The 23,240-nt window shown below is 42.8% G+C and overlaps 2 protein-coding genes across 5 annotated transcripts; one reads left to right on the top strand and one right to left on the bottom strand.

Moving 5' to 3' along the window:
• Positions 1-3,028: 3,028 nt before the first annotated feature.
• rps6kb1a (ribosomal protein S6 kinase b, polypeptide 1a) lies at positions 3,029-14,930 on the top strand. Of its 2 annotated transcripts, XM_023833023.2 has the most exons (15): positions 3,029-3,243; positions 5,169-5,212; positions 5,484-5,604; positions 5,790-5,858; positions 7,873-8,020; positions 9,388-9,445; positions 9,844-9,944; positions 10,198-10,288; positions 10,432-10,522; positions 10,694-10,801; positions 12,194-12,256; positions 12,330-12,407; positions 12,488-12,595; positions 12,717-12,829; positions 13,127-14,930. In XM_023833023.2, the coding sequence occupies exons 1-15, from the start codon at positions 3,172-3,174 to the stop codon at positions 13,374-13,376; spliced, it is 1,515 nt and encodes a 504-aa protein (XP_023688791.1). In that variant the 5' UTR covers positions 3,029-3,171; the 3' UTR covers positions 13,377-14,930. The 2 variants fall into 2 exon arrangements, with proteins under 2 accessions (XP_023688791.1, XP_023688792.1); XM_023833024.2 differs by lacking the exons at positions 3,029-3,243; positions 5,169-5,212 and having other exon boundaries at positions 5,517-5,646.
• A 3,009-nt stretch (positions 14,931-17,939) lies between these two features.
• On the bottom strand, positions 17,940-22,848 carry rnft1 (ring finger protein, transmembrane 1). 3 transcript variants are annotated; one of them, XM_023833027.2, is made up of 10 exons: positions 22,505-22,847; positions 21,511-21,944; positions 20,744-20,820; positions 20,566-20,666; positions 20,172-20,325; positions 19,915-20,073; positions 19,613-19,678; positions 19,182-19,283; positions 18,907-19,050; positions 17,940-18,778 (listed from the first exon to the last, which is right to left on the bottom strand). In XM_023833027.2, exons 1-9 carry the CDS (start codon positions 22,528-22,530, stop codon positions 18,916-18,918), a joined length of 1,254 nt encoding a protein of 417 aa, XP_023688795.1. In that variant the 5' UTR covers positions 22,531-22,847; the 3' UTR covers positions 17,940-18,778; positions 18,907-18,915. The 3 variants fall into 3 exon arrangements, with proteins under 3 accessions (XP_023688795.1, XP_023688796.1, XP_023688793.1); XM_023833028.2 differs by having other exon boundaries at positions 17,940-19,050; positions 21,511-21,662; positions 22,505-22,848; XM_023833025.2 differs by having other exon boundaries at positions 17,940-19,050.
• Between the last annotated feature and the right edge of the window lie 392 nt (positions 22,849-23,240).

The following is a 23,240-nucleotide window of genomic DNA, read 5'->3' as shown; positions in this document are numbered from 1 at the left end:
TAGGTTATAAACCTCTACGCTTTACATTTAAGATGTTAGTGTATATGTTAATTATCTTTTCAAACACCCATCCAGTCTTTTGATAATAGTCCAGTTTGTTTCTCTATAGCCTTAACAACCGCTTTTGCCTGGCGATTTTATTGACCCCATCAGGTTATAATAGGGCAGGTGTGCGAGGAACACGTCAAATAACCGTCTAACAAAAACAAAGAAACCGGGAAATCCCCAGTCAGGGCAAGCTTCATTTACAGAATTACTAACTGAAACATCCACGCCCTCCCGCGTCTAGCATTACTCTTTTTTTAAACTTGATTTTTTTAATTGCACTGAATTCTGATCAGAGGTTAGAAATGACTGCATCTATGCAGTGTAATGAAAGAGTGCTTTGACGCGCGCAAAGCCCTCCGGGACCGAAAGAGTATACACGAAGTACACAGTTTTAAATAGTGCACCATGCATGACGCTGGATCCAACTCGCTGATCTCTCTAAAAGGCAGAAGTTTGCAGTGTCCGGCGGCTCAGATCTCATGGACTTAGCAACCACGTGGAAAGTTTAAACTTAGTAAGATCCTGTGTGGGGGACACCAGCCGCGCTGGGTGACACCACGGCCTTAAAGCAGTTGTTCCCGGAGCTCTACCTCTGGCACAAGCCGAACCGATCCTCGCACCTCCCTTCGCCAGAGATGCGCAGCTGTTGCGCTAGCCTGGCTAACAACTTTGGCTCAATGTCACACTGGGCTTTATGCAGATAATGCTGGGGACAGGAAGCAGTTGCTGCCTAGTGGGTAAATTCTGGGATACACGCGGACAGCTGACATCTGCGGCGATCAGTTAGGCAATATTTTGATAAATGTAATTGTCTAAATCACATCGTGTGACATCCGTAAGACCAGATTTTCCAAATTATTTTAACACATCGTATAACGTATTTAACCCATCCATCCATTATCGTAACCGCTTAATCCCCACTGGGGTCGCGGAGGGCCCGGAGCCTATCCCGGGAACAATGGGCACAGGCGGGAACCAACCCTGGGCGGGTGCCAACACACCGTAGAACGTATTTAACGGATTATAAAAAAAAATTACTTGCAATGATTAAGGAATAGCAAAATTTAATTAGAAAAATTAGCACTCAACATCTTAGATTAGTCTACATTGGATCGTGTTGTAAGTAATTTTATGCAGAAGCACATTAGGAAGTACAGGAGTTTGCAGATATAGTTATTGTAGGTCGTGACTTGGTTTTTTGTAATAAATTCATTTAAAATAAAAGGACAAGTAATTGTTTATTTACCGCAATCTATTGTATGTAACAATGTCAGTCCTGCAGTGCGAATCAAACTTGTTTTTTTGAAGTAGTGGTGGGGTTGGGGTGTGAGTAAATACGCTCAGTAACAAAAAAGTTAAGCACCCCGAAGTAATGGTTCGATTTGGATGTAATTTGGTACACCTGCAGACTAGCAATGGGTAGGTAAATGATTCGATTTGCAAGGAGCTGCCACGTCTAGTCACCAGACACAGAATATGGCTCGTAGCCGCATTAGACAGTAGCCTATTACCAGCTCTTGGCGGAGTTCGATATGGGCCGCATTGTGGGTTTGCATGAGGCCGGGTGGTCATATCGTGCAATTAAACGGCATGTGGGCATGCAGATGTCACAGTCGCCTGATGTTGGAACCAATTGGCTCGTGAGGGCACCCACACACGTCGTGAAGGTTCCGTTCGCTCAAGACAGACCACGCCAAGGGAGGATTGTCGTATTGTGCGCCAAGCATTACACAACCCATTTTTACACGACATGTGTATTGAACTCTCTACAACACCCATCCCACACTGTGTCTCGACGATTGGCATCAGTCGGACTACCGGTTCACCGTTCCATGTGTAGGCTGCTGTTAACAGCAGCGTAGAGACGGCTGCGTTTGGAGTAGTGCCGTAACCGTGAAGCATGAACTGATGACGAGTGGCGTCGTACCGTGTTCAGCGATGAATCTCAGTTCTGCATTACCACGGATGACCGTCGTATGCGTGCACGGCGGCGCCGAGGGGAGAGGACCAATCCCGCCAATGTTGTGGAAAGACACACTAACGTTACTCTTGGCATCATGGTGTGGGGAGCCAGAGGGTATGACTTCAAGTCATCTATAGTAGTGATTTGTACCCTAGCGGCACAGCGCTACATCAATGACAGTCTGCGGCCGCATATCTTACCCCTCCTGAGATGGCACTGTGGTACAGTATTTCAACAAGGCAACGCCCGTCCACACATGGCACGCGTGTATATGGACTCTCTGTGTCATGAGGTCCTCCCGTGGCCAGCCAGGTCCCCCGATCTTTCCCCAATCGAATATGTGTGGGATCAGTTCGAACGTCAACTGAGACCCATGCAGTGCCAATCCGCAGTATCTCGAGGGCCAGTTACAACACCCGTGGGGCGACTTGCCGCAGGAGAGGATACAACGGCTGTACGACTCCCTTCCGCACCGTATCGCCGCATGTATCCAGGCCCGGGGAGGAGGGTGCCACATCGTATGCAGTATGCCAACTCTGTTGTCCGTTTGTTCTTATATTATAATTATCGTGATACAGTCACATGACCTTTCACCATGTACAGATTCATTTCATTTCCACCACTCGGTCTGAATGCCTAACTTTTTTGTCACTGTGTGTAATACTCGATAGCAGCTAATAATTATAGAGAAGTGAGCACTTATGTGAAACTGGGGGATTCCTGAAATCAGGACGGTTAATAGTCAATAGCACAATTAATGTAAATGTCTTTTCTCGAATAATAATTAAATTAAGTGTTATGCTTTTTTCCAATGAAGCACACCGCTTGTGTGTAAGTATTCCACATGTATGTTTTGTTTAGCAGAAAGAAAGGTGTCATTTGTCGTACTCCAAATATTACTCTACCGATGAGCCCATTACAATCTCGAACCCGGCACGCGCACCTCACGGGGAGCTCGCGTCCACCTCGCGGCGAGGTGACATCGCACGCATGCGCAGAGCGGACGACGTGCCTCCTGCGCCACTTTTTTCGTACACTTGGCGGTAGTGTACGCATGCGCGATGCCGTAGCCGGTTATGGCGGCCGAGAGTGTGTTTCCATGAGGCGCCTTGCGATACCTATTCTTTCGGACTGAGAACGCAAAAAGAGGGACCGAGGCCATGGCTGGCGTGTTCGACATCGACTTGGACCAGCCAGAGGAGAACGTCTCTGACGACGAGATTGAAGATGGGGTGAGTAGCCGGCCGTAGGTGCTGTATTTTTCGCGCAGCTTTGTGCAGGTAGGGCAGGCCCAGCGGTGCGGGCGACACGGCACATTGTCACTGCAGCAGAAAGCTACAGGCCCGATTCGTGACAGCGGCAGAGAGAGGTCTGCCACTGCGAGGCCCAGGCAGTCTTTAACCACCTTTTAGTGCCTAGCAGACTGTCAAAACGTTTGCGGTGGTGACAGCGGTTCGGCAGCTGCTTAGCGCCTCGGGTCTCCCCGTCTCTTCTCGGCTCTCATTGGCGGTCGTGTGTGTTTGCTGATGGAGTACCGGGGAACGTGTGCTCTGCGGTTATACTTTTGCTGTTTGGTGACCGTAGTGAGCTCACAGGCCCGGCTAAGTGCAGAGAGGAACTTGCAGTGGGCTCCATGTCTGCTTTTCGCAACCACAGCCACAGCCTCCCCTCGTGTGCGCACACACTGGTTGTTTGGCTCCTTTATAATATGAAGGCAAACAGAAACAGGACTGTTTAGGTAATATTCACATCACATAAGTAAACACAATCTTCTACTGAATGCTGCTAAAAATAGATAGCTGACCACACTCAGTAGTTTTAAATACACATATAAGGAAGTATATATGTGGATGTGCATACATATATAATATATATTTTTGCCATTATCGACTTCATATCTTCATTTTTTGGGCAATATTTGGCTTGTATTGAGGTAATGTGCTACAATCCTTATATAAATGAGGTTATCTCCTTGGATAAATTAAAGACAAGAAAGGAGCTCTAGTTTATTGGTGGTAATTGGCAATCCAGGGCTTATTTAAGCTGTAAAAATCTGGAGAAAAGGTAAAAAAGCTTAACTGTTCACGTTACACTGTGCAGGAAAGAAACTGGTTAATTAAATGTCTTAAAATAGATGTAGGGGGAATTCACCCCCAGAATACTTTATTTTTGTTTTGCTTACTCGTGTTCAATGGAAACTTATGAGAAGGAACTAAACATTTACTGCAAGAATTTTGGGGGAGTCTGGCAGTTTATAGAAAGATAAAATCATACAAATGTTTCAAAATTGATTGTAAATGTGTGCCTTGATGTTTTTACTGGGGTTTCAAAATATATTTTTGTTGTTTTTAAACTTCCTTTAACAACACTCCCATGCTGTGATGTTTTGGCCAAAACACAGCTCACCTCTGCCCTGTTTTGCTTTCTAACTTAGTGTCACAGCAAGCGCTCGGTGTTATGATTAGATAAACATTAGCCTGATCGATTGTGAAATACTCACTGGGAATTGTATGAAATTGTGATGTACTTAAAGTTATTTGGGGGCGGGGCATATTTTAATGCAGATGGCTTTTTCATGATGGACAGCTTTGAAGCTTGTTTCTGATAGCTTAATGAGTAAGTTGGGATAATCATTTAGGCTGCAGTGCTCACCTTAAAGATCAGAAAGCTAGTGTTTCTTTCGTAAGTTATAAAGGCGCCCCTCAGTTTATACATTAAATATAAGCAGAGTTATTTTTAACATGGTAGATAACCTTGATTTAAAATTACACTTAAGTTTATCAGCTTGTATTGACACTGTAAATACTGGATTTTTTTCACCTGGGTGCAGTTTTTCAGTGTCTTCAAGGTGACCGTACGTCATACGTACCTCTACCGCTTAATTGTTGAAATTATTTTCTATCCTATTTTAACACAAGCGAAACACTGTTACTTATTGGTTACAGTGCTACTATGATGCTAAGTGGGTGTGGCCGGGTGTGGGGGTCAGCGCTTGTGCGAAACAGTTTCTGTAACATAGGAGATCACTGACTGGTTTTTAGTGTGAGTCTGATCCGTGTCTGACAGCAATCTGATGCATGTGCCTGGGCATGGTGACCACACTTATCCTCAACTTCATCAGGATTAATGTCTAATTGTTTTTTTTCTTCTATTGCAGGCCCAGAACAGTGAGTTCATGGATCAGTGCAACAGTTTCGAATTGTGAGTCTGATATTCTTTCTCGAGTGCATCAAGAAATGGTCTTTTTATTTAACTGTCACTTTGAGACCCTTGTGTTGGATTTCTTGTGGTCATATTGTCTTATCTGTGTATTGCCACATGCCCATTTATTCATTGCTTCTTTGGTTTTCTTTGTCCTAGAGTGTCAGATGAGAGCTGGACTTTTTTAAAGTTTTATTTTGATGTAATTCCCGATGTAAAGCGCCTGCTTTGTTACCTGTGCTGCCTGATTGTGTGTTTGTTTCTCTCTTAGTAACATGGATGGCTGTGAAAAATTCGAAATCTCAGAAGACAGTGTCAATAAAGGAACAGAGCAGATTCGACCAGAGTGTTTTGAACTGCTTCGGGTCTTGGGAAAAGGTGGATATGGCAAGGTAATATAATCACAATCTGTGTATGGACACAAACAAGTTAAGGTCAGTTTCAGAGTTTTGTTAATAGTTAAAATCACAGCTTAAGATGTACATCTCAAATAGTACGAACGCAATGATTGCTTAAATGAAATATGAATTGAACAGGAAATTATAAATGTCTTCAATGCTTTCCGTTTCTTCTGCAGGTGTTCCAAGTTAGAAAGGTGTCCGGAGCTACGTCAGGAAAAATATTTGCTATGAAAGTCCTTAAAAAGGTAGAGTTTGAAATGATTGTTGGGTGGGACTTTTGAATTTTGAGGGGACAAATAATATATTGTTTAGAACATAGGTGGTCTATTCCATAGGATCCCCTTTAGGATGTTTAAAAACACAGATGGTCTATTCCATAGGATCCCCTTTAGGATGTTGAAAAATGTAGATGGTCTATTCCATAGGATCCCCTTTAGGATGTTGAAAAATGTAGGTGGTCTATTCCATAGGATCCCCTTTAGGATGTTGAAAAATGTAGGTGGTCTTTTCCATAGGATTCCCTTTAGGATGTTTAAAAACATAGGTGGTTAAATTCATAGGCTTCCTCGTGGGATGTTTTAAAAAACATAGGTGGTCTAATCCATAGTCTTTTGTGTGGGACTTTATGCACAGTTGCATTCCTGCTCAGTATAATTAAAGGAGACTGGATGTATTATGAGGACCTGTAGTTAACGTGCAGAGACTCGACCAGCTCAGAAGACTTTTTCGGAACATCAGTCTGTTTTATGTGACGGCTTATGTCATCTCGTTCTCACCACCAAAGTTCCCCTTTGATAAGTTGAAGCTGAAAACAGATCTGTCTATATGCTGTGTATTTACAGTGCAGAGCCCTCAGCTTGTTTAGGCTGTTTAGAAGTGATGATAGAGATTTGACTTGGTTATAAAGGAATGCGAGCAAAACGCTCAAGACTTGCCAGAATCCAATTTTTTTCTCCCCGAATCACTTGGTTTACTTTATATGTTGTGATTTGCTTGCTTTCTATATTGGACATGTTTTATTTGCCAGTGTGGCAGAGTGTGTCACATATCACACATTTTAAAAGGGCTAGGTGATATATCTGTAAAATATTGTGTTATGATTAGGAACATTTATATCATCATCAATTTGAATACCATGAATACTGTGATATAGCCTTTGATGATTATAATTAGAAAAACTCAAAACCACCCATCACAATTAATTGTTTTCTGCATATGAATTTTAGAATATTGTGATAATTATTGATATTGTGAAAATCTCTGAAAATATTGTGATATAATTTGTAGGGCATATCACTCAGCCCTATATTTTGCTCTTTGCATTTTGCTTCTGAGGACACTGTGTGCCATTGTTAGTTTAGTTTTACGCTCAAAGCTTTGTTCCAAAATCCAACAAATCCAAAATGGTGCAGGCAATTTGCACAGTCCAAACAAGTCCACAGCCCATTCAAACAAACAAATCCCGTTTCAAGTTCAAGTTTCCAAGTTTTAAGCACTTAAAGAATGGTTTTTTACTATTGTGTGAGGGTCAAATCAAATCGAAAGTGTAGATCCTGTATAGTTATTACGAGCTCATTTTAAAAAGTGTCCAGCTGTTGCTCATACCTGTGTTCGTTGGTGGTAGAAAAGGCAGGCGGGTAGGGAGATAGGTAGCAGGCAGGTAACAAGCAGGCAGGCAGGGAGGGAGAGAGGTAGGTTTCAAGCAGGTGGTACACAGTGGAGTAAATCCAAATTGTGGAGAGAGATGATCCAAAGCATAAATTTCAAGTTTTACCAAAAGGGGGTGAAATCAAAGTATCCTAAATTCTATTTAAGTTTTAGTTCAAAGTTTAGGTTTAAAGCGGTAAAAAAACTATTCAGCTACGGCATCTTCCATTGTCTACCTGAGACCAGGAACCATGTGGAAGATGCCATCTTTGACCAGCCAGGTGACCTAAGGCTATATCAAAATAAAAGTTCCAGGCTAAAGGCCAGCAAATCTAAAGCAAAGTAAGAGTCTAAACCAAAAGCAAATTCAAACTAAATTTGGCTCCATCATACTGTCTGAGACTTTCTGTATTCTTGGAATGCTAAACCAAAACTTCTTTTATTCACTCTTTTAAAAATGTGATTTTAATTTCCAATCAGATGCGATTTTTATAAGCTCCCAGTGATATAAGAGCTCGAGAGATGAATATTTTTGAAACTTGGGACCCGGTCCTGGTTGTGTTGGAGAGAGCGGCTCGTGCAGAGTTTTAACTGTGTGTGTTCATGGCGCAGGCAATGATCGTCCGCAACGCGAAGGACACGGCACACACCAAAGCCGAGCGCAACATCTTGGAGGAGGTCAAGCATCCATTCATCGTCGATCTCATTTACGCCTTCCAGACCGGGGGCAAGCTGTACCTCATCCTGGAGTACCTCAGCGGTGAGCAGAGCTGTGTCTGACCCTGGTCACGTGGTTCAGCGTCATAAGATTGGCATGAAAATCTGTGCTGCTAAATGAGCCTCAGGATGTTAACCAGCAACACAAGATGACTTAAAGCATTAAACCATTCTGCAGGTTCACATACACTCTATGGATAAAGGTATTGGGACATATCTGTTAATCATTCAGGTGTTTCATTCACAATCATTACCACAGGTATATAAAATCAAGCACCTAGCTAGGAGCAACAGAAACTGAGCCATAAAGTGGCCGACCACATAAAGTAACAGAGCAGGGTCGCCAAGTGCTGAGGTGCTTGTGTGAGTGTGTAAAAGTCATCAGCGCTCTGACTCAGTAACTGCAGAGTTCCAAATTTCCTCTGGCATTAACCCCACTACAAAAATTGTGTGCTGGGAGCTTCATGCAATGGGCTTCCATGGCTGAGCAGCTGCATGCAAGCCTCACACTACCAAGCGCAATGCCAAGTGTCACGTGGAGTGGTGTAAAGTTCCACACAATTCTATGCTTCCAACTTTGTGGGAACAGTTTGGGGAAGGCCCTTTTCTGCTCCAGCATGACTGTGCCCCAATACAGAAAGCAAGGCCCATATAGACATGGTTTGGAAGAACTTGACTGATCTGCACAAAACCTAGACTAAAAGGGAGACTGTGAGCCAGGCCTTCATGACTGACAACAGTGCCTGACCTCATAAATGCTCTTCTGGATGAATGGGCAAAAAAAATCCCATAGACACACTCCAGCATCTTGTGGAAAGCCTTCATGGAAGAATGGACCAAGGGGGACCAAGTCCATACTCATGCCTATGGATTTAACATGGAGTGTCATAAAACTTCCTCTAGGTGTAATGGCCAAGTGTCCCGATACTTTTGTCCATATAGTGTAGGAACTTTATCAAGCCTTTCCTTTACTTACCCCTGTCTCTTTGTTTGGCTCAGCCTAAACAATTAGAATATTAGCTCACTCCAAGGCTAAGTAAATGCTGACCAGTCACAAATGAATTTCTTAAGGTGAACTTTTTGAAGTCTTACACCTAAACACCCAGTCGTTCCAGAGAATCCTGTGGTCCAGCTTACGTCTTGGAACTCAGGCCAAGCTTTACCTTGTTTTAAAAAAACTGGTACAATCCTGGTAAATCCTAGTGAGCATTTCCAGTTAACAGCCTAAACCCAGTATTGATACTCACACATTGGGCCCTGTTGGTTGAGAAGTTATTGTGCACTTTGAACCTGCCAATGAAGGTGGTGCTGCATTAAGGGGTTTAGTGCATTTTTTTTAAAGTGTCTGTCCCTGGTGTTCAAGCTCGTCTTACTCTTCTGGGTGCTAAGACTCCATGTCACCACTTACAGGGGGAGAGCTATTTATGCAACTAGAGAGAGAAGGGATTTTCATGGAGGACACGGCCTGGTATGTAGCTACGTAGCACATTGTTCACTTATCGTGCCGAGAAACACCCGGGACACCAATGATCTCTGGCCCTTGGCCATGATGGGTGTAAACACTCAAGCAGTGAGAGCAATGCTTTTATCACAACAGACTCTGAACAGAGAATCCTGAATCAGGTGCTCAGATAATGCCAGGGTGTTGACAAGTCAAATATTTGTGTAGATTTAAACATTATTAGACTCTTTTATAATAGCTTTGGGATTCCTAATGTGTTTGTAATGCATTTGAATACACACTGTCATCGTGTTGGTGATTTGCCTAGTCAGTTTGAGGGTGCTCTGGGTAGGGCTAGCAGCTGATATGCATGGTAACAGCCATCTTGTCACAAGTGGCCGGGGTTGATTCGCTTTTCCTTTCAGCTTTTATCTAGCAGAGATCTCCATGGCTCTGGGACACTTGCATCAAAAAGGGATCATCTACAGGGACCTCAAACCGGAGAACATCATGCTTAACAACCATGGTAATTAAAGATGTTGAGGGGCGTAGTCACACAAAATGCGGTAGGGGCTGTGACTATTGTTAAATGTAGTTTCTCACACACAGCTGAATGTGTAATTAGTATGAAATTTAGCCAGACACGCTGGGGGTCCTGTCCTCAAAACAGGATCATCCGCCAAGCACTGTTGTGTTTAAAAAAAAAAAAAAGAACTTTTATTTTTAGTTCCTCTATACCCCCAAACAGTTAATTCAGTTTTTCGTGTTTTTAATTACAGGTCACGTGAAGCTGACCGATTTCGGCCTGTGTAAAGAATCGATCCACGATGACACAGTCACTCACACGTTCTGTGGTACCATAGAATATATGTAGGTTGAGTGGATCTGTATGTCACTTCCTGTTTCCTGTGTACTTGCAGTGTGCTTGTGGTTTTGGTCCACCCCATGCTGGGGATGATGGTATCAGAGTTCTGAGGCATGCTGTCTTGAGTGTTTGTGATGCTTTGCTCCAGGGCCCCGGAGATCCTGATGAGAAGTGGCCACAACCGCGCCGTGGACTGGTGGAGTCTGGGAGCTCTGATGTACGATATGCTGACCGGCGCGGTGAGTCTGGATTTCTTCATAGTCCTCTTCTTTCATGCTTCATTTTCAGCTTCCAGAATCTTCTAGAATCTTCTGGAATCATCCATTTGAATGAGATGATAGGTATACAGTCTAGCATTCACTTCTGGTGTTCTGGCTACTAATGATGTTCTTGTCTCTCATTGCTCCCAGCCACCCTTCACTGGCGAGAACCGGAAGAAAACCATAGATAAAATTCTGAAGTGCAAACTGAACCTTCCACCCTACCTCACACAAGAAGCCAGGGACCTTCTCAAAAAGGTGTGGCCTGCTTGGTCCCTGGAGAGATGTCTGGTCACAATCTGGGCCATTACTAGAGGGTCTGAACTAGTACTGTGCGGTATAAATGGTATAAACAGTATACGATATAAATTTGGCCAACGGGAGAGATTTTGATTATTCCACCCTACCGCTGAAATTTCCACTCTTCGCCTGCAAAAATGACATAATCAAGTCGCGTCAAATAATAAATAATTCATTATTAATATGATTTATAAGAAAATTATTTATATGATTGTTGATGCACCTAGCAGCAGTTCTGCACGGGTTGGGATTGGAAATCCTATGCGAAGGCATAGACTAGTGTTTGGTGCGGTGCTTTATATTACTGTGTAAAAAAAGGATATCGTCCACAGTTGATGGCCTCAGCTGACTCCTTCGCTCCCAGATGACATTTCCGGCGCATGAGAAATCTCGCTCACTTGCGGCGCTGGATGCTGGGGTGGCAAGAGTAGATCTCGCAATATGAGCAATATTGGGAAACAAACGCTCATGCTCTCTCCACCAAGACAAGACGTCAAAAGAGTTGTTTTTGTTATGTGAGATAACTCAGAAATTCTCCCACAGATCAGACTTGATTTTAGTGGAGGTATTGGCTCTACACTTGCTAGTTTTCGTTTCAACTCCTCAGCATCCATTTCGAACAACTGCAGGAGGTCGCATGCGTTTTTGAAAATGTAAATGGGAGAGATTTCCGGGAATGCGCGTACAGGCATAAACTGATATAGATTTTACGTTTTATCATCATCATGCAGGGATTTTTTGTGTGTCACTAAAATATAGCCCTAGGGTATTTTTTGCTGGCACATGATGTTTTGAAAACCGCAATTTAGACCCGCGCTCTCCTGCGTCCGACCCGAACCCGTATCCGACACAGTAGAATATTTTTCACCCGCTTCATCAAAATTTGCGGGTAACCCATTGGGTACCCGAACCCGTGCAGGACTTTTATGGGAGAGATGGTCATTCTAATATAGATGGAGTTATGACACTAGTCTAATTGTATTAGTTTTGTAGCTTTTAGTCTTGTTTTCTGCTTACCTGCAGTTTACAGTGTTTTTAATATAAAATAAATCCAGGGAAGTTACTTGAAATGTTTTCATATTTTTTCTATAATTTGCAGATTTGCACAATAAATATTCTACATTCATGACTACTTTGAAATGTGTTAACAGTTTATTGTACAACTTCCTGCTGCAATGCCTTTGCTATGGACATATGTTACCCTTTCAAAAAGAGTTATATTGAAATTTACAGATCAAATTATATACCGCAATATATACCGTATACCGTCTATGGTTCAAATTATACTGCAATATGAATTTTATGCCATATCGCACAGCCCTAGTCTGAACGTTGGGCTTTGTCATGCAGCTGCTCAAAAGGAACGCCTCGTCACGCCTGGGGGCCGGACCAGGAGACGCCACTGAAGTGCAGGTACGTCACATGACCCCGGACGGGGCCTCGTCTCTGGGGAGCTGTCCCTCACCGGCCTTCCCATCTTTCGCAGGCTCATCCTTTCTTCCGACACATCAACTGGGAAGAGCTCCTCGCCCGCAAAGTGGAGCCTCCTTTCAAACCCTTCCTGGTAGGCGCCATTGCCACCTTTCCGAAACATTAGCACCAGGGTCACTGGGTGGCTCACCGCCTCCTGCCGTATTCCCGCAGCAATCCGCCGACGACGTGAGCCAGTTTGACTCCAAGTTCACGAGCCAGACGCCAGTGGATAGTCCGGACGATTCGACGCTCAGTGAGAGTGCCAATCAAGTCTTCCTGGTATGGTGTTTGATTTCCGTGGCTTTTCTGTATGGTCCGTCTCTCATCCCCCTCATTCAACCTTTTCCTGCTTTTTATCACATGGTTGCATCCCTGATCTCCTCCTCCCTTGTTCCTCTAGGGTTTTACGTACGTGGCTCCATCCGTGTTGGAGAATGTCAAGGAGAAATTCTCTTTCGAGCCAAAAGTTCGATCACCTCGACGGTTTCTGGGAAGCCCAAGAACACCAGTGAGGTATTGCCCCACCCCTGCTCCCTCGACTGTTTTCTGTTCCACATATAGTTAGTTGGTCTTTCTCGTGGTTATTTTAGCTGAGTGGTTTTGAGATGAGAAGCTCCAGTTAATCTGGTTTTGATTATGACTTCTGTTTTAAGATACTCAGACCCTGAAATTGGTGAGCGATTCTTAGCGCAAGAATTCGCAAAGTCCCCTTTTTGGAAATGAACACTTCAGGTTATGGCAGGAATGGCTCCAGGTTATTTGTGCGGCCCCTCCCTCTAATGTCACTTCCCACCCACCCCCCACTCTCAGCCCTGTGAAGTTTGCTGGTGCAGACTGCTGGCCCCGGGGCCCACCGCTGCCCGTGGCCCCATCCCTCCAGTCCCCCACAGAGCTGGCCATGGAGGTGTCCACAGTGGAGCAGATGGACGTGACGGCCAGTGCGGAGGCCTCGGCCCCCCTGCCTATCCGGCAGCCAGCTGGCACCAACCCAGGGCCTTTCAAGAAGCAGGCCTACCCCATGATCTCCAAGAGGCCTGAGCACCTGAGGATGAATCTTTGACGCTCAGCTTGACCCCTCCCCCTTTCCTTTTTTCTTTTTAAACGGACATGAGAAAATGAAACGGACACATCTTCTCACCACCAGCCTGATCATGCATTTGCCCCCTGTTGCCATGGCGAGTGTGACTCCGCCTCCTCGCGGAGACTGGCTTTTTTCATCTTCCCCTGGGTTGGCTTGACAGATTCGAGCTGGGCCTTACTCTGATTATACTCATTTTTATTTTATAATTTTGTTTTTTTTACATGATTCTGTCTCATCAGAAAAATGAAATGAACAAGGGAGGAAAGTCGTCACGTGTGAACACCCATGGAATGTTGGAGTTCTACAGTATTACTTTAGATGCTGTGTCGCTTTCCTGTCTATTTCTGTTTCTTTTTGAGAATGAAAGGACGAATCATTGAACAAATGTATTATAATTTAAGGATCAGTTGGGGTCCTGCAATGCAAATATGTGATGCATCTGATGGGTTTGCAGCAAGCTGCCGGTAACATCCTATAAAATACTAGATCAGTATATAAACACTACAATAAAAAAAGAACAAATTAGTTTTAATATCTTTCCATTTAAATGATGTGGGTTTGAGTGTGATTGGCCCAATGAGATCCTTGCGGCCTAGGTTTTTTCCACCACTCTTTGTTGCTTGTCAGGTTTCCAGTACGAGGGTGCATTTTGTCAAACATGACTCGCTGACTGAATGGCACGGTGAAACGGCGCTCTACCACATGTCCAGTACCAAATGTAGCAGATGGCTGTGAGGATGTTATAGGCTTGTGCAGCCATTCTGAATCGTGTGAGGAAATGTTGATGACATCATGGATTCTAAGGCCTTTTGAATATGACTGACAAGCAGACCCACACAGTTTGGCGCTTTCCCTTGCTCTTTCTCTCACTCTGTCTGTCTGTCTCTCTCTCTCTCCTTTCTCTCTTTCGAGTGCCAGAATCCACGTACAGGTTAAGAACTTGAATAAACCCATGAACAAGTTTACTGTTTTAAAAAAAGAATAATAATAATAATACTAATAGGCTGATCTTCCAAGGTCATTTTCTCTGCTGAAATTACAGCTTCTGTCTTTCGCTTTCCTTTCTGTGATTAATATCACGGTTTGATGTGAGGCCAATCCTTAATCGCTGCCTTACATATAGTATTAACCTGTCCATCCCAAGTAGGTGAAGTATTTTTATGGTTATTATTTTATAATGTGCACCTGAGAAATGACTGATGCTTTACTAAACCATGTTGTGACCTCCATGTCCATTACAGGATGTCTTAAACACTTCACTGTCACTGAGGCTTTATCTGTTTTCTAAACTGAGCCAGAGGAGTAAAGCCATAACTTTCTCGTCCATAATCGGCAGACTTATTCAGAACCGGACCTCGGGGTGGGACCCACATGGCGGGATGGTGTGTCCCGGCTGCTTGTTGGCATCCAAGTTGGCAGAGCGATATCTTTCGTGAGCGGCTCCTGATGTTGCCGTGGTTGCTGTGACCGCGATGGAGGTGTCAGGGCTCCATGTTGTGTTGATGTTGAATAAACACTATGATTTTTATTCGATATTTGGTCTCTTCTCTATTGCACGTGGATGCTTCCCTTGAAGTTTTTTTTTAAATCCCTGTTAGCATTCATGCATCGGAATTCCTACAAGTAAAAAATAAAAATGACATACCTATGCTGTATAACATAATCAGCCCTATCAGATTTCTCGGAGAAGTGTTCTAGCTGTGATGTAGAGCTCCAGTGAATGTCCAGAAGGTCATAGGCATGGATCTTATGGTTTTAGGACAGCATGTGAGTTACAGTTGACGTACATTGAGAAGTATCCGTTAGTACCTCATTGTTTAGCTGCTTCTACATCGCCCTCCCTGTCCCCCCCGTTTTATGGATAGTGGGTTTGTCCCCGGCTTCCCGATCATGGAGAGGTGTTGGTTTTGTTCACAATAGGCTTGGGCTTCTCAGGCACTTGGTGTCTGCAGTAGGAGACACTAGATGACTCTATGAGCTGTGTGAATGCTCACAAGTGGCCTGACCTTCTTGGGAAGCAGGTGTGAGGTTGTCAGATGAGCGGAGTCTCTACCGGTTAGGAGCTTCCATCTTGGAATCTGGTCTTTGAAAAGCAGATTGGCTGACATTTGTCCAGCGCAAGGAGGCTCTTTGTTGAAAATGACACAGTCGGGTCAGAAGGCATGAAGAAAAGGCTGCTCTGCTCCTGGTGCTGCAGTTTCCACTCGATTCTCATTCTGTGATGGTTTGATGAGAGTATCAGAACTGTGGACTCCAGTATGCAGAAGCACGTTGTGATCTTGAAAGCCTGCCACTGCTGCCTCCTTTGTTCTTGAATAAATGCTGAGATGAGGTTTCAAAACATGAGGTTTTTCTAGCCAAGGTTTCTCATTTGCTGACCAGCAGGTGGCAGAGTGGTGCCCTTTAGTATCACTCAGAACTTTTCCTCAGTTCAAAGCTGTTAAACATCTTTTTTTGTTGTTACTTTACTGTGATTCTTTTTAACAATGTGTATAATTTATTCAAGTGCCATTCAGATTTTCCTGCGTTCTGCATCAAAGACACTATGCAAATGTCATATTTATTTGTTTGGATTTGACTTTCTCCACTAAAGTGGTTTTATACATATATTTTTTTCCTTCCCCATATTAGTTTACTGTTTTATAATAAGTTAGGGATAATTTCATTGCTTAATATATTCAAGCTATACTATTTAGCTGAAGCCAGTTACCCTCCCCCTATCTTGTACAGTAGTAGGGCCTGTTTGGTACCTAAGTATTTCAGAGGGTGGGTACAGACTTAACAAAAAGCAGGATTGTGTAGCTAGGAGAAAGGACAAAGGACTTGTATGAAGACCAAAACATTCACGGATCTGTCGTTTGCAGGTATCAGAAATAGCCAGAGCTCACGATCTTGTATGTGTGTGTGTGTGTGTGTGTGTGTGTGTGTGTGTGGATTTGTACTTTGAGTTCCCGTTCCAAATTCCCTTCAGTTGATAGAAGTGTGAAGTGGTTTCAACTGTTGATGCAAAAAATGGTAAGTCTGTGCCTTTTCAAAATACCTATAAATATATATAGAGCTTGTGCACTGGCGGTCGGTGGAGTTCCATGTTCAGGAGGGAGAAATTCTCGCTTTGTTTACTGGAAGCATCTGTAAACCTTTTCCCCCAAGTGCTTTATGATGGCCTTTCTTATACAGTGTCGAACTTAACTTGGTGTTAAAAGCTGTGGTTTCATTCTATGTTTGTCAGTAAGAAGTAATTGCTGGGCTTGCCTTATTTTTTATTTTTATTTTTTTTAAGAAATAAATGTAATTAAACCTATGGGATCATTGGGAGGGAGGACATGGATTCCTCCGCTATGAACAGAGATTTCTGACACTTGGCGAATAATGCGGCAGCCTTTTTAAACAGCTGCTGATTTTTTTTTTTCCTCTTTGAACTTCAAAGATGTACATGATCTTTATTTTCTGGAAAAACCATCCATTGTCCTCATGTAGTTGTAAATCTTAACATTCTGTATACATAGTTGGGTAATTCAGGTCCAGAGAGTTAAAATCCAGACCAAGATTTTGTTTCAACCAACCAGTTGAGCATAAAGAGTCACAGAGTACTCAGCCGGTTGGTTGAAAAGTCTGGTCTGGATTTTTACTCTCTGGACCTGGATTACCCAGCTCTGTCTGTATATGCCTCTTTGTGCTTATAACAGGAGAGGTCATTTGTGATCTGGAGCTGGAACAACAACCCAAAAACCAGGGACCTGCGTTGCCTCCAAACGCCAGCTGCATAATAATGACCAAAACAAGTCTCCTCTGGAGAAACATGTGCGTTTGGTTATTAAGGTTCCATAGAATACTTTGCCTTTTATTTTAGTGCTGGATAAGTAACTATTGACATCAATTATTTTTATGAAGTCTAGGTGTGTGTATGTGTGTGTTTTTTTACCTCTTTTTCTTATTATTCGGTAGTAAAGATCCCCTAGTGCATCTTGCCTCATGCATAAAGAATGTCTCGTTCTGAAAAGCTGTTGCATATTTCATGGGTTTGCTTTTGAAACTATACACCACTCCTTGTATGCTCCCATTTCTCTATCAAGCACCTGTGTAATCTAATGGAATCATGTTACTGTCTATAAATTCAGTAGCTAGTTGTTTTTAAATCATTGATTTTAGGAAAATGACTTGAGTTCTTCAAATGCGATAGCTTAGTCACACAAACTACCTTTATTGAGCTATGTAATATACAGAGGGACTGCTCACTTGGTCTGGATGAGTCAACATAAAATTTTGAAACAAGTTCTCCTTGGGGGGGGGGGGGGGTGATTATCTGTAAATGCTGTGGAGTTTTTTTTTTTCTTATGTTTTGAACATCAGATTAGGAGCAAGTTTGACAGTAGTACAAATGCATTTCATGTGGGGTTTGACCTTTGCCCTTTGCCCTTGATTTTAAAAGTCACTGGCTGTAAATAGATGAATGGCATTAAAGTCTGTTCATTACTACCTGGCAGGAAGATGTGTGCGCTACTTTCAAGCCTCTCTTACTGTAACAAAATCACACTCACCAGAGACACCCCAGAATTTTATTAAATGATGCAAAACAAGAGAGAAACACTTCAACAGAAAGGATCACTATAACAATATGGATATATTCCCCAGTCTTTGGTTCATTCGTTACCTAAAAGAATACAACTGCACCACTTCAGAAACAGCTGTTTTCTGAATGTGTGGATTCAAATTTTTATACATACCAGTATGTAACTGTTTCATATTTCTTAAATTGTGAAAATCTGCTTAAAGCTCTGAAAACAAAACCAAAAAAAATTCAAAATCCCATGGAAGTAAATGAATATTTAAAGAGACTGTTACATGTGGGTGATTGCATTAGACTGCAGTTCTGCAGAAACTCTTAAAATGCATCACAGTCTAAGACATAACGACAACATATGACATCTGAATACTGAGGTGTCTGCAATTGGGTAGGGGGGGGGTAGTTGTTTTTATTCCCTTGAAAAGTAGCACCTAACACATAGTATTGCTCAAACACAAATCAGAGAAAATGAACAAATCATTCATCTCGCCCCATGTATATAACAAGCTTAATTGTGGTCAAGCATTTATTAAAGAGTAATATTAATCCTGCAAAATATTAACACGTGTTCTACCTTCTAACAGATAACAAGTAGATTCTCCTCCAGGATTCACCAGATTTATGGAGGCCTGGTATCTTTAAGGCCCTTCAAAACACCAGGAAGTGTGTACATGACTCTGAGGAACGGTCATGAAACAGGGTAAACAGGCTCCTACAAGCAGAACTGATTGCAATGTGGTAGAAGATACAGAAGCACTCCCTTGTGATGAGGTGTGATGATTTGTGTTCTGGACACCAGGTACCAGCGCGGTACAATCTAGGTTTAACCAAAGAAAACTGCAGTTGACGTTATATTTAAAAGTCAGCAAAGCTGTAAAGCAAGCCAACTTGTCTGACATGAAGTTTGATGTCTTATCATATTCACCCCCCGAAGAAAAGGCCCACCTTGGTTTCTCAGTAAACCTGCAGGTGGGGAGATGTGGCTCCATCCTGCCACTTGTGGACTTTGTCTGCTATCACAGTGCGGCAGAGTGGACAAGTCCTCTCGCGGTTGAGCCACAATGCAATGCACTCGTCACAGAAGATGTGCTTCGGGAGAAAGGAAGGGGTGTACATTTCACATTCCATATGGGATCCGGTGAGCAGCTTTAATTTATATTTTTTTTTAGATGCCACTCATTGGCCATGCTTGGACCCCCGCCCACGGACACAGGCTTTACCTGACACGGCAGGGCTTGGGGCTCCCTGAAAGCGGCCTTGCAGATGGGGCAGATGTCTCCGGCTTCAAAGCACTGGCTTTTGGTGGCTGCAAGTCCATTATTCTGCAAAAAACAAATGTTCAGTTTCCAAGAAGGCACAGCCCAAGTTAGTCATGCATATAAATGATGCTTTGTTTTCCGTTTGCTAAAGGATGAGTACAGGCACATTGGAATCCTTTTGTATTTACATATCCCATCTGGCTCTCCTTTGAGACATAAACAGGTAAGTGAAGCTTGGCTGACCCTGTGCTGACCCTGGCTTCTCTTAAATTGTTTTTTCTCCATCCATGAGTGCGCAATTCACAATACAAACACATAATTAAATTCCAGTTTTCAAAATGTAACCAATTATGCAAGATGACCATTTTGTATTCAACCATGACTTTGGGTACCTGACTGCTGAGAAATATCCGGATAGTTTTCTGAAAAGACCCCCAATGTCCGTACAGTCCCAGAAGCTGTGGGGAAAGCAGCATGGTTGTCACACATAGAACTGTCTGATTCTGATCTTTTACTGATGAACAAACAGAATCTGTCAGAGCTATAGTTCAAGTCATACCCTGCAGGGCTGTTAGGCTACAGTGGGAAATATAAAAAAAACTTCAGAAATTAGGCTTCCGTGAACTATAAAACATTATAAAGGATTCCAACTATTGCCAAAAGCTTATGATTAAGGGATTTCATCCAGTCTTACCTTCAGAATGAGGTAGACCAAAGCTAAAAGGATACCAAGTGTCAGAGCAGGGGAGCCGTCCGCCTCCTGGTAGGTGACCAGATAGCGGAACCACAATGGCATTGGAGCTATCGTCTGATAAACCTGACCAATTTCTTCTAAGAGCATGTACCATCGGCCCTGAAGAACAAAGCAAGAGAAACATCAACTATAGTCCTAATACTGATCCACCAAGCAGGATGCCAAACGCTTTGGCTGGACGGAGATACCAGCCTTACCTTCGACTTGGAAGCCACGAGAGGAACAGGCAATAGAAGAATAAGGCACTTCACTCCCATAAAAATGAACTTCAATATGAAGTTGGTCACACCCACAGTCCACAACATTTCCCAGAAGCCCAGGAACTCAACAGTAGGATTCACCAAGATTAGGCTGTAATGACAGAGGACAGGAGAAGTTGTACAGGAGAAGTGACTGAGCTGTCTGTTCTGTTCTACCAACAATGACAGGGTGCCCAAATCTGCTCCTGGCTGCCCAGTGCATAGGCTGGTACAATGGCTGTCTGGTAACGGATAAATGAGAAGGGTACACTGGTGAGGCGCTAACCAGTAATGAAAACCTGCTAGGTCTACATTCAGGGACCCCTACTGTAGAGTCTCTGATTACTCTTACCTGTAATAAAGAGCCTCGGTGTGGAACGTGTAGTAGAGGAGGAGTGTGGAGGACATCATGAACAGCAGAAGCCACAGGCAGTGAAGCTTGGAGCGCCGGCCCTGAAATGAGACCAGTCGATGCGTTGGGTTTCCTGGGAAGCTTCAGAACATGTTGGATGATGCTTACAATAACCTACCTGCATGAAGACCTCCTTTTGGATGCTTTTGTTTGCATAAAGGAAGGTTGTAAACAGGCCAGCTCCAACTGCTAAACCTACAAGAAACCATACAACTCAAATGTCACATACATATAAAACTGTAAATTCATAATGAAAAAAACAGGCCTGCTTTATGCTTCCATACATTTTTAATATGCATTTGCTTACATGTGATATATAGAATTTATATCAATTATATAAATATGAATACAATGCCATAGTCCTCCATGTTTAAACAACAAGCAATTAATACCTGTAACACCAGATGAAGTGTAATCCTACACAAATATTCACATTTTGATAATTAAACAAGCAAACTGACAGTATAGCTGTCCTGCTTGAGGCCAGTCTAACACAGAACAGTTAGGTCAGGGGAGCCTTAGTGGTCCAAGGCAGTGTTTCTCAAACGAGTCCCGGGAGATCCCCAGCGGTCCATGTTTTTGCTCCCTCCCAACTCTCAGGGAATTTGGAGAGAACAAAAACCTGAACTGTCTGGAGGTCCCCGAGGACTGATTTGAGAAACATTGGTCCAAGGAGTCAGTTGGTTGTGGTGTTTTTTTGTTAATCTCTTCAATAAAGTCTTCTGTGGTGAAACTTGGTATCCCAAGGTTAACCAGGATTGGATTTTCTGTTATTAAGTTGCCAGTTTAACAATGGAAATAACCAGCTGCAAGATGTCTTAATAAAAACACTGAATACTATGAACAGTCCAGAACTGACAGCAGGGAGCTGGCAGGATAACCCACCTAGGGCATGCTGGGTAATTAGTTTGGCACAAAGGATTACAATAAAAGGAAGACTTTTCTGGAGCCATCGAAAGAGGTAACGCAGTTCAGAGAAGGACATGCTCGGCTCTCCAGCCTCCAAATCGGCGTCTCCTGGGTCTGACTCGGGCTCGCTGTGGGAATGGGGGTGCTCGTGAGAATGGGTGTGGCCATGTGTTCCAGCTCTTTGCCTCCTGGATGCTGGCCGACCACTAGCCTCCCCGGAGGAGCTGCATATGGATACCCGGACCTCCTCTCCGGCGGCCCCCACTGCAGGCGTCCTTGTAAGCAGCTCAGGTTGCAAGGTTAGGGATAAGCTAGTGCCTGCTTGAGGGTGAAGCTGGTTTGGGTTGGTCTGCATTACAGATGGTGATTCTTTTGGTTTCAGCAATATTCTGTACTCTGCAGAATAACTCCTAAAACACGCCAAGAAATGAATTATAAAACAGTGCCACTATACATTTCCTCTTAGTTATATGGTTTCCATAGACTTACCAGGGGTTGCACTTAATATATAACTCAAATATGCAGCATCAAGGAAAAACCAGATTCATGTTTTGAAGACTAATTAGTCGTTTCTGTTTTAGCACCTGTTGTTTCCCCCCTTGCCACAGGAATCACTACGACGCTAGTACTTATAACGTTTCGATAAACAGTCACTGCAAGAGGAGCGGATCCATTGCTTCACCGGTTACGGAGTACTAAATGTCAGACTTAAAACCGCATAAATCACATTATTAAGCCGCCCTTTTGGACTGGATCTAGCTAACGTTAAATAGTTCGTTAACGACATACTGCCGTGATCGCATCAATTGTTGGACCATTTTTTGCATAGCGACTAGTTATATTAGATTTACGACGCATGACTTGTATCAAACTAGTAGTGATGTTTGTAAAAAATGACACCCGGCTGGTATGTGGCGTTTATAAATATAGTTCATCCAAAGCTATAATGAAATAAACACAGTTCGAGTACCTGTCATGATGAGTTCGGAGTTTCATGGCAAATGTTCAATAGCCATTTAATATTCGAGTAGCTCAAAAACAAAAATAAAAAACAAACTAAAGAAACAAAAACTAGTTACTTATACAGCTACTGATTCGCAGACATCTTTACGGGTAAAACGCTACGTAACAAAAAAAAGGTCAAAGGGTAGTTTTTGTATTACTTCAATTTTTTTTACTTATTGTACGTTGTGTTATTAACACACAATGTAACAAATATCTATATAACTTTAAAGGCTGATAATTAATACTCTGGGTGTTTTATAATTTAAAAAAGACGTAAAAAGCGATGACGTAAATACGTCTCATAAACTATGCCAACGTATCACGACTGTTGTCATGCCAACCTGCACAGCAACAGTTTTTAAAGGTACAGTTCATTTTGTAAAAGTTAAACTACTTAAAATCTGCTCCAGACCAGCTGCATTCCCCTAGTTTCAAATCCAAAGAAATACTAAGAAATATTTGTAAAATGTACTTACAAAGAGGAAAGAAGGATTAACTATGCTATAAAATAGCAAATGTCAGGTCAGCATTTAAAAAGGAGCAAAAACGTATTATTTTTTTGTCATTTATTGCTTGAATGCATTATTCAAGGATCAAACTGAATACATTTAATCTATGTTGCAGAATTAAGGGTTAAATAAATCTTTGATGGCAGCATCCACTCAATCACACTCATTCATTCAATAGTAACAAAATCTCCT

Source organism: Paramormyrops kingsleyae, chromosome 6, assembly GCF_048594095.1.
Source record: "Paramormyrops kingsleyae isolate MSU_618 chromosome 6, PKINGS_0.4, whole genome shotgun sequence".
NCBI lineage: Eukaryota > Metazoa > Chordata > Actinopteri > Osteoglossiformes > Mormyridae > Paramormyrops > Paramormyrops kingsleyae.
The sequence above is the reverse complement of the archived record's forward strand: the minus strand, read 5'-3'. Positions and strand labels throughout refer to the sequence as shown.